The following is a 17524-nucleotide window of genomic DNA, read 5'->3' as shown; positions in this document are numbered from 1 at the left end:
ATCTAGAACAGAGTTGTGGAGCCATCTGTGGTCTTCCGGGAACCACTGGACTCCAGCTCACAGCAGCTAGCATGGTCCACTGGTCAAGGACAATGATAGGAGCTCAGTTGTATTGCATCTCCATTGCATGCAGAAGGTTACAGGTGCAATCCACAGCATCTTACAGATGCCATATAACACTCATTCCGTATTTGTAAGAACTGGGTCTTTTAGCATGGCAGCACCTACGTTTTGGAACTCACTGTTTCTTGATACTAGGCAGCTGCCTTCACCATACTCTTTTTGGTCCCTGCTAGAAACATTCTTGTTTAGACAAGCTTATCCAGTTGTTTAGAAAGCTGATGTGAGTTTTTAAAATCTGTTTTTAGGTCATTGTCATTTTAACTTTTTATAGTGTTAAACTATTTTTAGTTTTTCTTACTGATAGCTTGATTGTGTTACCTTTTTTGTAAACTGCTTTGAGGGTGGTGGTGGTGGTGGTTGTTTGTTTTTAACAATTGAGGAGTGTATAAATTTTATGAAGTAAATAATAAAAAACAACAACCCTGGAGAGCCACTGTTGATCAGTATAGTCAACATTGAGCTAGATGGTCTGGCTCAGTAAAAGGGAGCTTCATACGTCCTCCAAATTGCACCTCCGTGCTGATAACGGAGTCCCCTTTAGCAGCAGTTGTTTAGATTTTATTGAAGGACTTCATGCAGGCACTTATTTTCCCCTTCTTGCCAGAGCACTCTCCTGCAGCAGCTGGGCGTGGCCCCTTTCTCCGAAGGCCCCTGGCCCCTTTACATTCACCCCCAGAGCTTGTCTGTCCTCTCTCGGCTCCTCCTCATCTGGCAGCACAAAGCGAGCACCCAAGGAGACCCTGACGTGCCCGAATGCCTGAAGGTTTGGGAGAGGTGAGCATGCGGGTAAAGGAGAGCTGTAGTCAAGGCCTTGCTGAATAAGAAACAACAGGTCTCATCAACTAGTATCTTCACCGGGATAATCCTCAACTTCCTCCCATGCCGCTGTGTCCCTTATATATGTTAAGATTGGAGTCCTACTTGTTAAAACACATTGGTAGACCTTAAAGTCCCTGCTTGGTAGTTCCACCACCCTCAGACATTTGGGGGTGGCATTCCAGGGGAGGGCAGCCCCAAAGCGATGGAATCTTCCCAAGTCAGCACCTTCCTTGTGTAGCTTTTGTCATATGCCAGAGTTGTACCTGGTGCTGTTGAGCTCCTTGCTTTGCTGTGACCGTTCCCTGCTTCTTCCCTCCCCCCCTTGGCAGGTTTGTGGGCACCCTGAAGCAGAATGCCATGCAGGGGACGCTCCCTGGCGACACCGAGGACCTGAACGTCGAGCACCTCCAGCTGCTCCTGCTGATCTTCCACAGCTTCTCCGAGAAAGGCCGCCGGTCGGTCTTGACTCTCTGCATCCAGACCATCCTGGAGCTGATGGCCAACCTGGATTCGCAGCTGAGCTGCGTCCCTCTTCTCCTGGCCCGCCTCCTCTTGGTCTTTGACTACCTGCTTCACCAATATTCAAAGGTTCCGGTGTACCTGTTCGAACAGGTGAGCACTGTGTATGGGTGTTGCTCTGCTGCTGGGTGCTGCAGTCCTCAGGCCAGGGATTCTTTAACTGCGATTCCTGCATTGTGGCACACGGGTTGGGCTAGATGACCGTTGGGCGTCCCTTCCAGCTCTATAGTTCTGTGATTCTGTGATGAGCAGCCAACCAAACTGACGTTGTTCTTTGCTCCCCTCACATCTGTCCTCCCTCTGCTTGCCTTTTTAGGTGCAATACAACTTGCTCACCCCACCCATTGTTTGGGCTGGCGGGTCCCAGGATGGCAGTCGGCGAACCTCTTCTCCCCTCTACCATGGGTTCAAGGAAGTGGAAGAGAACTGGGCCAAGCACTGCTCACCAGGTGGGTCTCTTGAGTAAGCTGGTGGAGGTATGGTTTCCCTCGATGGTTAGTGGCATTCAAACAGTTCCAAGCTTATTTTAGGACTTTTCCAAATGCAGCAAATCTTTTTGTTGTTGTTTTTGTTTTAATTCACCGTGGTGATGGAGCTGATGAGTGTATCTTCTCTTCTCTTCGGCTGAAAAGCCTCCCCAAGAGTGACTTTAAATACAATCAGTTTACAATCTTAAAAAAACAACCCACATGGGGAAAGGGGGCAGGCAAGAAAGGAACTTGGGCCGCCATTTTTTAAGCAGTTGTTTTGATAAAGATCAGCCAGCACAGTTCAGGAGGTGCCTGGTGGAGCTGAGCTTTGGCAAAGCTGACAGTGAGCCCTGCTTCCCATCTCCTATTGAGGCATTTGAAAGCCTAGCTGTCCTGGTTTCAAAGATCACTTACATCTGTGTTTCTGTGTTCCCTTGGAGGCAACTTAAAATAACCCGGTCCTTTGAATTGTTCTGTTTCTGCCAGATGCAGCCCCCCAACCCAGGTTCTACTGCATTCTCTCACCGGAAGCACCTGAGGACGATCTGAACCGCCTTGATAACACGGTAACTATAAGCATCTCCCACCCCGTAGGACTTGAATTTTGCTACAATGGGCAAGGCTTCCATGGTGATGTCCACCAGTGTTTGGCAGCTGGCTTGGGACCATCTGCGGGCCCCCGTTGATCATTGCACGTACAACGTACGAGACCTAAAGCTGCGTTCCCCAAACTTAGAATAACTGTTTTTTCTCTTTTGAGGGTGTGGTCTTAACCCATGTGCCCCAGTGCCCTCTGTCTGCATGCAGAGGGTTGCAAGGCCAGCTGGCTAGCCCCAGCTGGGTTGTCTCCTTCCAGCTGTCCCGCTGCAAAGGCCCATTGGCCTCTGCTCTGACGTACGTCAGCGACCCAGGCTTCAAAACCAGGGCACACTATGTCAGCAGAGCGAACTGCGCACACAGAATAGGCGTGAGGCTTGTGGAAGCATACTACAACTACGGATTTATTAATCACAAATCAGGACAAAGAAACAAGTCGTCTCTCTCTTTGTCTTTTCAGAGAGACAGAGTCAAAAGCAAAAGCTACACAGTGGTACCTCAGGTTACATACGCTTCAGGTTACAGACTCCGCTAACCCAGAAATAGTGCTTCAGGTTAAGAACTTTGCTTCAGGATGAGAACAGAAATCGTGCTCCGGCAGTGTGGTGGCAGCAGGAGATCCCATTAGCTAAAGTGGTGCTTCAGGTTAAGTTCAGTTTCAGGTTAAGAACGGACCTCTGGAACGAATTAAGTACTTAACCTGAGGTACAACTGTAAACATAACGGATGTTCCCAGCAAGCTGTGCTGGAATGTAAACAGACATGTGACACGCAACAGTTCCATGTCTGCTCCTTAAGGTAGAATGGAATATTCCCAACACCCTCTTCCCTATAAAAAAGCATTATTCAGAACAGTGTTTTGCACAATCTGCTAAGGAAGATAATAACACAATAAAATTCAAAACATTTACAGTTAATTAACAGTTAATTGCACATTTATTCAAAATCCAGTTAATTTAATTAATTCAACAAATAACTTGATCCATCAATACCAGCTTTTCAAAGTCTTTTTATTCCTCCTGTGCCTCACTGCCTCCCCCTTGCCTCTCAGCTTTCCCCATTTCCTCCTCTGGGAACTGCTGGCCTAAAGGAAGGCATTTTTCCTGTGGGGACGAAATTGTACTTTTAGCAGATCCTCTGAACCAGAGTGGTGAGTGGAGCAAAGCCACAGTGAAAGAGTTTGGACTCCTCTGCTTCTCTTTCAGGTGTGCGAGGTCTTGTTTGCAAAGGCCACAAAATACGATGACCTGTACTCGGCCCTCACCTCGCTGCTGGCTGCTGGCTCCCAGTTCGACACCCTCCGAAGAAAGGAGAACAAAAATGTCACCGCACTGGTAAGGGCGCCTCTGGCTCCTGAGCCAGACTTTGATGTGGCTGTTCTTCTGCTGCCGTCTCCAGATAAACTTGAATTTGTTTCACTGGATGAATCTGGCAGGGAGCTCAGCTGCCGATCTGTCCTCTGAGTCTCTTGGCAGTGGTGGTTCATCTTTTGCACTGTGCAGCTTACAGGTGGGGCAGGCAGCAGCAATGTGGCTCAGTTGTGGGACCTAGTGCGGCAATAAGTAAAGGTGGTCTTGAGTAGACAGTAGAGCCCTATTTGAGACTGGTCATTGAACTGGCATGATGATGTGAGCCATCCTCACAGAAGGTTCTGGGTTCCCTCATTTGCCCAAGACATGAGATTTGTATGAGAGGGAAGGGTCATATACTATGGCTGCACATGTGTTCTGCTTGCAGAAAGTTTCTGGTTCAATCCCTGGCATTTCCGGAAGGTAGGGTTGGGAGAGACCTCTGCCTGTGAAACTTTGTAGAACCGCTGGCAGTCAGTATAGGCAAGGATGTTCTTGGCTGGACCGATGGGCCGACTCAATAGAAGGATGCTTCCTATGTCCTTCTGCAGGGCTTTCTATATCGGTTAGGCTTCCTTGCCTTTGGCTTCCCTTTCAGTTTTAGTCCCTGAGGGTTGGGCAGCTGTAAGAGAGAATAATTGGGTGCACTCTCCCCACCTTAGATCAAATCTATGCTGCCAGGTGCCATAAGAAAGCGGCAGAGATAGTGCAGGATAGTACGCACCCCGGAAATGATCTCTTTCAGCTTCTGCCTTCTGGAAGAAGGTATAGGGTTATAAAGGCCAGGACTAGCCGCCTGAGAAACAGTTTCTACGCAAATGCAATTCTGGTTCTAAATACAGCATAAGGGGTCTCTATAGTATAGTGTATTTTTTAGTATAGTGTATTTTATAGTATAGTATAGTATAGTATAGTATAGTATAGTATAGTATAGTATAGTGTATTCTAAAATGGGGTTTCAGAGTTTTTAGGGGTTTTTGAATGTTTTATGTAGTTTTTCAATTTCATTGTTCTGTATGGGACAATGACAATAAAGATACCGTATATCGTACGAGAACTGCAGCTGGCTAATTCTGTCTTGCTTCTTCTTTTGCTCAGGAGGCCTGTGCGCTTCAATACTACTTCTTGATCCTCTGGCGGATCCTGGGGATCTTGCCACCCTCCAAGAACTACATGAACCAGCTGGCGATGAACAGCCCTGAGATGAGCGAGTGTGACATCCTGCACACCCTGCGCTGGTCTTCCCGTCTGCGTATCCCCAACTATGTCAGCTGGATCAAGGTAGCTGCTCTGCTTGGCCTGAGAACTTCAGGTTTTGTAGGTCGTCTAGATGGAATCGTCCCCATTTCCCCTCCTTGTCCACATCCAGTGATCCACTGTGTAGCATTGTTTTAATGGTTGTGTTCTCCACGTATTGCATTTTCCTTTCATTGTAAGTCTTTGAGACTTTTTTGGTTTGTTGGAATTGACACATATAAATAAATACAGCTAAACCATGGTTTGCTGTTACACCAAGGCAGACTTGTACTGCCCTCCTGCAAGTGAGCTGTAAGAAGTCCTACTTTAGGATTACGTACAGCTTAGCTGTTATCTCCAAAGTCAAAACTGTCATTAATTATAACTATGGTTTGCTGAAACAAGGCAGCTAAATAAACCTTGGTTAGAAATAGGCTTCCAGCCTATAGCCTCTCAGAGTGGCTGGGGCAACATTCAGATGGGTGGGGTACAAGTAAATTGTTGTTGTTTTAGCAAACTATAGTTAAGATTAGCCACAGCTTGTTGGATTTTGGTTGTTTTCTCAAGCTACTGTTAAACAACAGCTGTTCAGTTACAAAATAAGAATATCCTCCCTCCCCCAGCAACAGGATGAACACCTAGAATAGCCACTGCCCCCATACATGGAACGGCAAAAAATATATTTCCCTGGTGCTAAAAAGTTGACAGTGTTGGCACCAGCCAATCTTACATGTGGGAGAGTGTTCCAGAGATGGAACAATAATAACACAATACAGTGGTACCTCGGGTTACATACGCTTCAGGTTACAGACTCCGCTAACCCAGAAATAGTACCTTGGGTTAAGAACTTTGCTTCAGGATGACAACAGAAATCGTGCGGCAGCACGGCAGCAGTGGGAGGCCCCATTAGCTAAAGTGGTGCTTCAGGTTAAGAACAGTTTCAGGTTAAGAACGGACCTCCGGAACAAATTAAGTACGTAACCAGAGGTACCACTGTAATGCTTAAGCGTTGTGGTGAAACACAGCCACTCTCTGTTCTCATGCGCTCCTGAGACCCCGGAAGCTACCTGTTTGATTCACTATGGCATGCACTTTTCATGAAATCACCTTTCAGCATAAGAGATGTTGCAGGCCTGTTGCAGTTCTCTTTCCCTCGGTGTATTGTATCTTTTTGTTTTCTCCTCCTTTCGCTTAGGATCACCTTGTTAAGCAGGGCATGAAATCTGAACATGCCACTTCTCTCGTTGAGCTGACCTCGGTCAAGTGCAGCTGTGTGAAGTACGACGTGGAAATAGCAGAGGAGTACTTTGCCAGACAGGTGTGTGTTGAGGTGCATAGAACTAGTGGCGGCAGCTGGATTTTTGTTACCTGCTCTGATGCAATGCAGAGGGTAGTGAGAGGACTTAGATACACACGAACGTGTTGAACCTGCTGGATCAGTGCAATGGCCTGTGTATCCCAGCCTCCTGTTCTCATAGTGGCCAACCAGGTGCCTGTAGCAAACTTGCAAACAGGACCCAAGCGCAAGAGCACTTTTGCCCTCTGTGGTTTTCCAGCAGGATCCAGCTGTGGAGGCAGAACATAGCCACTATACTAGGAGCCACTGATAACCATATCCTCTCTCATTAATTGGTCCAATCCTCTTTTTTTAAAGCCATCCAATTTGGCAGCCATCTCTGCCTCCTATGGGAGGGAGTTCTATTGTTTAAGTATGCACTGGGTTAACAAGTCCTTTTGTCTGTCCTGAATCTTCCATGGAGGGTAACAATAATAATAGAACGACCTGGCAATATCCAGATGTTTCAGACATCTTTCCAAATCAGACTTGCCCAGCACAGCTGTTGGCACCTGGTTAGCAAAGGCCAAGTTAGAATGTGGGGTGGAGGACCCAGATTTCTGATCCTATCTTGCCTGTGAAACTCATTTGGGTGATTTCAGGCAAGTCTCTCTTAACCTAACGTGCTATTGCAGGGTTCTATTTTGAGAATAAAACAAGTTGGCTCCATGCAAGCCACCCCAAGCCTGCTAGGAGGGAAGGTTTGGGATCCAAAAGTTCTCAGTAAAAATAACCTCTTCCATTCTTTCCAAAGATCTCCTCATTCTGTGGGATCGACTGCACCACCATCCTTAGGCTGCACGAGATCCCCAGCTTGCAGTCGATTTATACCCTGGACGCTGCCATTTCCAAGGTCCAGGTCTCCCTCGACGAGCACTTCTCCAAACTGGCCGCTGAGACTGACCCCCACAAGTCGTCTGAGATAACGAAGAACTTGCTCCCGGCTACCTTGCAGTTGATCGACACCTATGCCACCTTCACCAGGTAAGTGGGCTGCATCGTATTCCTGGAAGGGTTGTATACCTCGGCCCAGTATACCTGAAGGAGCGTCTCCACCCCCATCATTCTGCCTGGACACTGAGGTCCAGCTTCAAGGGCCTTCTGGCGGTTCCCGCATTGCGAGAAGCAAAGCTACAGGGAACCAGGCAGAGGGCCTTCTCGGTAGTGGTGCCCACCCTGTGGAACACCCTCCCATCAGATGTCAAAGAGATAAACAACTACCTGACATTTATAAGACATCTGAAGGCAGCCCGGTTCAGGGAAGTTTTTAATATGTGACATTTTAATGTATTTTTGATCTTTGTTGGAAGCCGCCCAGAGTGGCTGGGGAGACCCAGCCAGATGGGTGGGGTACAAATAAATAATAATAATAATAATAATAATAATAATAATAATAATAATAATAATAATAATTGTCTTAGAACAGGGGTTCCCCAACTTGGGGAACCCAAGTTTTGGACTACAATTCCCATCATCCCTGATCACTGGTCCCACTAGCTAGGGATGATGGGAGTTGTAGTTCAAAAACAGCTAGAGACCCAAGTTGGGGAAACCCTGCCTTAGAACATAAGAAGAGCCCTGCCTAATTGGCCCAAGGGCCCATCTACTCCAGCATCCTGTTCTCACAACAGCTAATCAGATGCCCATTAAGGGAAGCCCTTAAGGAAGTCCTGAATGCAGCAACCCACTCTTCACACCTGTGATTCCCAGCAGCTGATATTCAGTAGCGTTACTGCCTCCCAACAGTGGAGATGGAGCATATCCTTAGCCCTCATTTCATTTCATTTTTCATTTCACTTTTAATTTGTTTACTGCCTTTCTATATCGATACAAGCAAGGCAGTTTTCAAGCTGTAGACAAAAGCACAATTCGCAACAAAAAGCACATATCCTATACCACTCTGATCCAGTGCAAATAACTCATAATAAAAATATGACTTTAAACTAAGCAAGTTACATCAAATAAAGTCAAGTTCAGTGATCAATTTAGAATAAGATATTGCACTATAAAATTAACCCTTGGAATATCAGCAAATAATAGCTAAACAGAAATTCACTCTCAGCTATTACAGGAAATAATTACTAGATGATAATCAACAGCAAAGTCATAATACATAAAAGACAATGTTAAAAGATCGAATTCCTCCATGAATTTATCCGATCCTGTCTTAAAGCCATCCAAGTTGGAGGTCATCACTGCTTCCTGTGGAAGGGAGTTCCACAGTTTTGAAAATGCCTGCCCGGAATCGTCCAGCTTTCAGCTTCTTCAGGTGGCCTGGAGTTTTAGTATTTTGAGAGAGGGAGATATCTTTTCTCAGAGACCCCCAAAAGTCTGAATCTGGAACTCCCAACCTCCCCTCCCCTGTCCCTGGTGCAGGTCTTACTTACTGCAGAGCCTCTCGGAAGAAGGCGCTTCTGAGAACAAGCCCACAGAGGAGAAGCTACAGGGCTACGCAGCTGTCTTGGCTATCGGCTCCAGCCGATGCAAATCCAACACTTTGGGTAAGCTGTTTTTTGACTTCCTTCCCTGGTGTGGCTTCACTGCTGTGATTGCTTTCCCAGATGATGTTACGGCTCCTCTGTACATAGAGCACATGCATTCAAAATGTCCTGGATTCAATCTCCAGCATCTCCACTTGGTTGGGGGAGGGGGCAAGCGGATAGCTGAGCTTGGAGCCTCTCCAACTCCATGAAGTTCCTGGGTGGAGTTTGAGTTTGTGCCCTGAAAGCGTGTCTCTTGTTTGCCGGTCTTCTGTGGAGCAGGACCAGCCCTTGTCCAGAACTTGCCTTCAGCTGTGCAGTCTTTGTGTGAATCATGGAACAACATCCACACCAATGAATTCCCAAACATTGGCTCATGGGTAAGTCCAATTTTATAAATATTATTATTGTTGTTTATTTTCTAGCTGCAGTGGCAAAGCGCTACGTATTTTTTTCCCTATTTGCTACCCGTGACGGGGTGAGCTCCCGTTGCTCAGTCCCTGCTCCTGCTAACCTAGCAGTTCGAAAGCACATCAAAGTGCAAGTAGATAAATAGGTACCACTCTGGCGGGAAGGTAAACGGCATTTCTGTGCGCTGCTCTGGTTCACCAGAAGCGGCTTAGTCATGCTGGCCACATGACCCGGAAGCTGTACGCCGGCTCCCTCAGCCAATAAAGCGAGATGAGCGCCGCAATGCCAGAGTCGGCCACGACTGGACCTAATGGTCAGCGGTCCCTTTACCTTTACTTTTTTTTATACTGTCCTTCAAGAGACAACAGGATAGCTTACCACATAATACCCAAAATGCCTAATGGTCAGGGGTCCCTTTAACTTTATATACTGCCTTTTCCTCCAAGGAGCTCCAAGTGGTGTATACAGGTCTCCCCTTCCCCATTTCATCCTCACAACAACCCTGTGAGGTAGGTCGCTGAGAGATGGTGACTGGCCCAAGGTCACCCAGTGAGCTTCATGGCGGAGAGGTGATTTGAACCCTGGTCTCTCAGGTCCCAGTCCGACGATAACAACTTGGTGGTTGGGAAAAGGAAGCAGCTCACACTGCCTGCTTCACCTTCTCACATTTTCCTCTCCTTCCTCCTTGTCCCCATTCAGTGGACCTTTACGGTGGTGAGCTCTCCTCTCTGCCCACTAGATGGCAGGCTCATCCGCTGGTTTAATCTCCTCTTCTGCTTAACACTGTTGGGATACTGCCGGGGAGACAGGGGCATTTGGCAGGCCCCCAGCTGGCTCCAGCCACCAGGCGGCAGCCGGGCGATCTCCAGTTCCCGGTGCAGCATCAATCAGTGACACAAGCCTCAGATACGTTTAGAGACTCGGCACGCTCTTATCTTTTTTTTTTTTTTAAATAAATTTTTATTAGTTTTCCATAAATAGAAAAAACAAAACAGAACAAAAACATAAACAAACATAAAATGGACCTCCCCATACCACCCCTTTCCTGCATCCTTATTTCAAATTTTTCCAGCAACCCTTTAGTCATGAACATATTTTACTCATTTCATAAATTTAACTTCCTTAACTTAATAATAACAACTGTAGTTCTTTATCTCTTATCTCCCTGACTCCTAGTTTTCTTCCAAATTACAACAATTTTTAAGATATGCTTTAAATTTGTTCCAATCTTCTTCCACCGCCTCCTTCCCCCGGTCTCGAATTCTGCCAGTCATCTCTGCCAGTCCCATGTAGTCAATCACCTTCGTCTGCCATTCTTCCAACGTCGGCACGCTCTTATCAGCAGAGTGAATAAATCCTCACAACAGAAGTGGCGGACAGAGACATGTTTGAGCATTATTTATAGCAATTTATTCAACGGAACAAAGGAAAAACATGTCTGCTTCCCTTCATCTCCAAGCAAACAGCAGTAAAGCAAAAGCAATATACAAACAGAGGTTTTTACAGACTGTGCTGGAAGTAAACAGGCATGTGACACACAGCAGTCATGCCTGTTCCCTTTTAAGGTGGAAAGGAACTATATCCTAACAAACACATCTCTCAAGCTAGCTATGAGGTCTCTCTCTTCAAGAAAATCTTTAATAAAAATACATTAAAAAAACAACTCAGCAGAGCACTACCATTTTTTTTTAAAAAAAGCTAGCTATGAAGTCTCTCTCTCTAGGAGGTGAAGGGGGGAAAGGTGCTTAAAACTTAACTTGACCAGCCCAAAAAAAGCAGCTGTGGGACAGCTATCCTTAAAGCAAAACCTTGCCTTATGGTGTGATAAGAACCATAAGATGAGCCTGCTGGATCAGGCCATTGGCCCATTTAGTGAAGCATCCTGTTTCACAGTGGCCAACCAGATGCCTCGATGGGGGAATCCCGCCCCCCAGCAGGATCCACACACAAGGCCACCCTCCCTGGTATTCAGAAGCATCACTTTCTCTAATCACGGAGGCAGATTGTAGCCATTGCGGTGGAAGCCTTTTGTGTCTTTTTCATTCTGCTGCAGCTGATGGCCATAAAAGAAGCAGCTTTCTCATCTGTATTTTCACCCACCCAAATCTGGATTATGATACACCCCCTTGGGCTGTTTAGTTTAGGGCTATAGCCAACTAAGTCCTACTCGGAGTAGACCCATTGAAATGAATGGACATGCCTGACTTAGGACCATTCGTTTCAGTGAATCTCCTCTGCGTAGCCCAATGCTGGGTACAACCCCTTAAATTTTATACACCCTGGGAGTCAAGTTTTCCGTGGTATTGTATTTATTTGCTGATTTTTAAAAAACAACGTTTTCTTGCATATTTTACTCTTAATTGTGCACTCTAAATAGCCCTGGAATAAATAATAAATGAAGAGGGTAGTTTAGGAAATGTATTTAAAAAACAAAAGCAAATGGAGCTAACTCAGTTTTACTCAGAGTAGACACTCTGAAATGAATGGACCTGGGAGAGGTATGTTAATTAATTTAGTGGGCCTACTGTGAGGAGGACTAGCATTGGATGCTCTTTTGCTTGCTTCTAGCGCAACGCTTTTGCCAACGACACGATCCCAGCAGAGAGCTACATCAGCGCGGTGCAAGCCGCCCACCTTGGCACCCTCTGCAGCCAGAGCCTTCCCCTTGCGGCCTCCTTGAAGCGGACCCTCCTCTCCTTGGTCAGGCTCACTGGTGATCTCATTGTGTAAGCTGAAATATGTTTGGTTCACAGACAGCCCCTCTTTCATCTAGACCAATGGGCATCACTTTGGGGTGGGCCATCTGTCTGTCTATCTGAGTACTGAGTGGCAGCAGCTCCCCAGACGGGACATTTCCTAGCCCTGCCTGGAGATACCATTGCAGATCCTCTTCTGCTGAGCTAGGGCTCTTCCCTTAGACCAGTGGTTCTCAACCTGTTGGTCCTCAAATGTTGTTGGACTACAACTCCCATCATCCCTGAGCTCTGGCCTTGCTAGCTAGGGGTGATGGGAATTGTAGTGCAACAACATCTGGGGACCCACAGGTTGAGAAAAGGCTGCCTTAGACGAAGGAACACAGAACACTGCCTTGTATCAAGTAAGACCATTGGTCCCATCTAGTCAGTATTGCTTGCACAGACTAGGAGCAGCTCCCCTGGGTTTTAGACAGGTGGTGTTCCCAGCCCTAGCTAGAGATCCGACTGGGGATTTCACTGGGGACCTTCTGCATGCAAAGCAGGTACTCCTTTACTGAGCTACGGGCCCCTTCCTCATCAGCCTTTTGAGTGCCCTCTTTTCCCTCCCATCACCTCCAGCTGGTCAGATGAACTGAACCCGCCCCAGGTGATCCGCACACTGCTTCCCCTTCTCCTGGAGACCAGCACGGAGAGCGTAGCGGAGATCAGCAGCAACTCCCTCGAGAGGATCCTGGGCCCAGCGGAATCGGACGAGTTCCTGTCACGTGTCTATGAAAAATTGATCATGGGCTGTTACAACATCCTGGCCAATCACTCTGACCCCAACAGGTATGGATTCTTTCACAGCCCTAAATGCCTTGAACAATAAGTCTGCTGTATGAGGCCAGTGCCCCATCTAGTCCAGCATCCTGTTCTCACAGTGCTCAACCAGATGGGCCAGTGGGAAGCTGAAAAGCAGGATTTGAGCACAAGAGCACACACCCTCCTGAGGTTTCCAGCAACTATTACTCAGAAGCATTGCTGCCTTGGACTGTGGAAGCAGAGCATAGCCACCAGGGTAGTAGCTATCAGAAGCCATCTCCTTGGTCTTGTGCTACATGAATTTGATTTGTCCTCTTTTAAAGCCAGCTAGGTTGGTGGCTGTTGCTTAAATATATGCCCAGTTCTTTCCCTGGAGGCAATTCAGTGTCCTCCATTGCCTGCATCCTTTTCCAAAGTGCTTTTATACAGTTTCAGTAGAGCAAATCCCTTGTACAGATACCGTATTTTTCGCTCTATAAGACGCACCAGACCACAAGACGCACCTAGTTTTTGGAGGAGGAAAACGAGAAAAAAAATATTCTGAATCTCAGAAGCCAGAACAGCAATAGGGATCGCTGTGCAGTGAAAGCAGCAATCCCTCTTGCTGTTCTGGCTTCTGGGATAGCTGTGCAGCCTGCATTCGCTCCATAAGACGCACACACATTTCCCCTTGCTTTTTAGGAGGGAAAAAGTGAGTCTTATAGAGCAAAAAATACGGTAAATCCAAATGTAACATGTGTAGCTGCTTCTGTACAGCTGAACTGCAAAACTGGTCTTAGCTGGGTCTCTTCTGTAGGCTCCTTGTTGTTCTGCTGATTCACTAAAAAGGTGGGGCCCTGTTGCCCCTCTCCCCTCAGAGGGAATGCAGCTCATGAGATAAGAAGGCCTCAAAAGGCCTTGAGCATTTCTAAGCAACTAGCATAAAATTGTAGAGTTGGAAAGGGACCCCACGGGTCATCCAGTCCAACCCCCTGAAATAAAACCTGCTGCTGCTTTAATCTAACATGGCTATCACACCCTCCCGTGGGAGCGACTTCCATAGTTTAACTCTGTGCTGTGTGAAGAAGGACTTCTGGGTTTACCACAGGCATTTGATTGATGACTGTGAGAAGCGGCTGCTGGACTAGATAGGCCATTGGCCTAATTACCGTATTTTTCACTCTATAAGACGCACTGCTCTGGAGGTTTCGGGCGGCTATCCCTGAAGCCTGGAGAGTGAGAGGGGTTGCGAAAGCAACGTGAAGCCTCCGGAGCGCAGCGGGCGGCTATCCCTGAAGCCAGGAGAGTCTTGCTCTCCTGGCTTCAGCGAAAGCAACACGAAGCTTGCTGTGCAGCGCCCCTTCAGCGAAGCAGGAGGAGAAATGGAAGGGGCTCCGTTTCTCCTGCCACTTCGCTGAAGGAGCGCTGCGCAGAGCGGGAGAGATTTTTTTTTTTCTTGTTCTCCCCCTCTAAAACTAGGTGCGTCTTATGGTCAGGTGCGTCCTATAGAGCGAAAAATACTGTACTTTTAAAAGCTGAACTGCCATGGCTGCAATGGGTTCCTCCCATTAACACAAGTGGATAACCAATGCTGCCCTCCTCACTGTTAAAAATGTGTCCTATGCTTGGTAAGACTTAACCTGCCTCTAGATAAAGTTCCCATCTCTGGCAAAACAATTTCCCCTTCCCTTAGTGGCCTTGATGAATCCATCTTGGAAGAATGTCTGCAGCATCTGGAAAAGCAACTGGAAAGCAGCCAGGCCCGGAAAGCGATGGAAGAGTTTTTTTCCGAGAGGTGAGCAAGGCCATCCACCTTCCTGTTACCTCCGCATTTCTGACATGCCCTTCTGCTCAGGTGCTGCCGAGCTCCTGTCTGCTGTGCAGCTTGGCCAGGTGACCAAGGATGATGGGAGTTGTAGTTCAACAGGGGTCATCACCCCTGGCTATGTCACCCTCTGCCAACTTGGTGCCCTTCAGATATTTTGAATGATAACTCCCTGTATACACTGGGGCTGATGGGAGTTGTGGTCCCAAAACATCTGGAGCTTTGTGGAGGCTGGGAGATACGCCAAGAGCCTAAGCAAATGTCCATCTGGTTTTGAAAGAGGCACAGACAGATGCCTCTAAGAAAAGCATAAGTGGAGGAATGGAGGCCAAAGCCTTTCCCCCTGTTTATTTACGTTTTTACTTATTTATAAAAATAATTACAGACTGCTTTTCATAAGAGAAAACCAGAGTGGTTTACAAAAACCACATGAAAAACCATATATAAATCCTAAGATCAGAAATAAGCTGTAATGGAAAGATTCATTCTTAATCACCTGCATAGGCCTGACAGAATAGAAAAGTTTTCAGCAGGCATGAAATGAAAGGTGCCTGAACTGAAGGCTCTGTATCATTGTTGTCAAATGAGCCCCTTCAACTCTGGGAATGACCCAAAGATGCTCCCTGCAGGTGGTCTCAGCGACTGAGCTGGAATTTAAGGGCTCAGGCAGTCCCTGAGGCACTCTGGACCAAAGTTGGTCAGGGCTTTGTAAATTAATAAGGTAAAGGTACCCCTGACCAATGAGGGACGCAGGTGGCGCTGTGGGTAAAAGCCTCAGCGCCTAGGGCTTGCCGATCGAAAGGTTGGCGGTTCGAATCCCTGCGGCGGGGTGCACTCCCGCTGCTCAGTCCCAGCGCCTGCCAACCTAGCAGTTCGAAAGCACCCCCGGGTGCAAGTAGATAAATAGGGACCGCTTACTGGCGGGAAGGTAAACGGCGTTTCCGTGTGCTGCGCTGGCTTGCCAGATGCAGCTTTGTCACGCTAGCCACGTGACCCGGAAGTGTCTCCGGACAGCGCTGGCCCCCGGCCTCTTGAGTGAGATGGGCGCACAACCCCAGAGTCTGTCAAGACTGGCCTGTACGGGCAGGGGTACCTTTACCTTTACCTTACCCCTGACCAATAGGTCCAGTCGTGACTGACTCTGGGGTTGTGGCGCTCATCTTGCTCTATGGGCCGAGGGAGCCAGCGTTTGTCCGCAGACAGCTTCCGGGTCATGTGGCCAGCATGACTAAGCCGCTTCTGGTGAACCAGAGCAGCACACGGAAACGCTGTTTACCTTCCCACCAGAGCAGTACCTATTTATCTACTTGCACTTTGACGTGCTTTCGAACTGCTAGGTTGGCAGGAGCAGGGACCGAGCAACGGGAGCTCACCCCGTTGTGGGGATTCGAACCGCCGACCTTCTGATCAGCAAGTCCTAGGCTCTGTGGTTTAACCCACAGCGCCTCCCGCATCCCTTTTGTAAATGAATACAAGGACCTAAATTCCATATATCTGCTATTCTAAGTTATGCTGTCTCCAAACATGGCGGTTCCATTTTGCCATCAATGGGGCTTAATGGCATGTAGCGTGGGGAGGACAGACTGCAAATTCCAACATTTTCTTAGGCTCATGACACTTAACGTAAATTGTGTGGCTACCAGCCATCTTATCTAATGCCTTCTATCCAATGTTCCTTTTGAACCAGTGGAGAACTGGTGCAGATCATGATGGCGACAGCCAACGAAAGCCTTTCGGCGAAGTTCTGCAACAGGGTCCTGAAGTTCTTCACCAAGCTCTTCCAGCTGAGTGAGTGGTCCTGCTCAATCCTGCTTTGTGGCTATAGTTTTGACTTGTACAGGAATAATAAACTGTTCTCTGCATTTAATGCTTGCTATGTTGTGCAGAACGTTGGCGAGGTGCTTGCTTTAACATGGTTGTTGGTGCATGGGCCCCAGTTCTATCTGAAACCTTCCCCTTCCCTCAGCTACTCCTGAGTCTGTTGGACAGATGGAGGGAAGCTACTGTCAGCCCCAATTGCTTCAGATCACGTGAAAAACCCTTATTTCCATTCCTTCTCAGGGGATAGCACAGCCGTCTCTTTTCTTCTCCCCTTTTGTGGCTGCCCAGATTCAAGGAACAAGGCATCTGCTTCCGAATTTCTACAGTTCTCTTTTATACACACACTGTTGCTTAGCAAAAATTTATTGAAACTGACTCAGGGATGGGGGGAACCTTGGTAGCCCTCCCGATGGAGTTGCTGGACTCCAGCTCCCATCACCCCCAACCAGCATGGCTGGCATTCCAGAGGGCCCCCGGGCCCCCACCCCTGCATGATAAAGAAGTTCTGCCGTTAAAAACCCCTTTGTAGGTAAGCAGGACATGACACCTGCAAAATAAGCTCGCAGACATCTACCAGATTTCCTCTGCAAATTCATCAGATAACTAAATGCAGGTGATCTTAGCCTGCAGTATTTGGATAGAACAGTGCTTCTCAAACTTGGGTCTCCAGCTGTTGTTGGACTACATCACCCACCATCGCTGAACACTGGTCCTGCTAGCCAGGGATGATAGGAGTTGTAGTCCAACAACAGCTGGCGGCTCCACTGGGATAGATGGTTGTCTCTCTCCTCCCCCCCCCCCCCCCCGGTAAAATAAGTGCTGGTGAGCCCTTGGGGAAACTGTCTTAGGAGCAGAGGAAGCTGCCTGTTACAGTGAGTCAGACTGCTGGACCACTTGTCTCACTATTGTCTGCAATGGCTGGCAGCAGCTGTCCAGGCCTTCAGGCAGGGAGCCTTTCCCCAGCCTTTTCCCAAGGTGACACGGATTGAACCTGGGATCTTATCCATACAATCTCTGCCCCTGAACTGTGACCCCTCTCGGCTTTCTGTGGAGGTTGCTGGT

The 17524-nt window shown here is 47.7% G+C and overlaps 1 protein-coding gene across 8 annotated transcripts in view; it reads left to right on the top strand.

Moving 5' to 3' along the window:
• Positions 1-17524, top strand: part of UBR4 (ubiquitin protein ligase E3 component n-recognin 4) — a 164504-nt gene that overhangs the window by 18187 nt on the left and 128793 nt on the right. For all 8 annotated transcript variants that reach the window (XM_028741577.2, XM_028741585.2, XM_028741584.2 and 5 more), the window contains exons 18-31: positions 728-897; positions 1272-1554; positions 1778-1910; positions 2418-2497; positions 3734-3862; positions 4976-5158; positions 6309-6431; positions 7204-7433; positions 8826-8950; positions 9212-9309; positions 11909-12066; positions 12655-12864; positions 14510-14611; positions 16329-16429. In XM_028741577.2, the coding sequence (XP_028597410.2) occupies positions 728-897; positions 1272-1554; positions 1778-1910; positions 2418-2497; positions 3734-3862; positions 4976-5158; positions 6309-6431; positions 7204-7433; positions 8826-8950; positions 9212-9309; positions 11909-12066; positions 12655-12864; positions 14510-14611; positions 16329-16429 (2125 nt within the window). The remainder of the gene's footprint in view (positions 1-727; positions 898-1271; positions 1555-1777; positions 1911-2417; positions 2498-3733; positions 3863-4975; positions 5159-6308; positions 6432-7203; positions 7434-8825; positions 8951-9211; positions 9310-11908; positions 12067-12654; positions 12865-14509; positions 14612-16328; positions 16430-17524) is intronic.

This window comes from Podarcis muralis, chromosome 7, assembly GCF_964188315.1.
Source record: "Podarcis muralis chromosome 7, rPodMur119.hap1.1, whole genome shotgun sequence".
NCBI lineage: Eukaryota > Metazoa > Chordata > Lepidosauria > Squamata > Lacertidae > Podarcis > Podarcis muralis.
The sequence above is the reverse complement of the archived record's forward strand: the minus strand, read 5'-3'. Positions and strand labels throughout refer to the sequence as shown.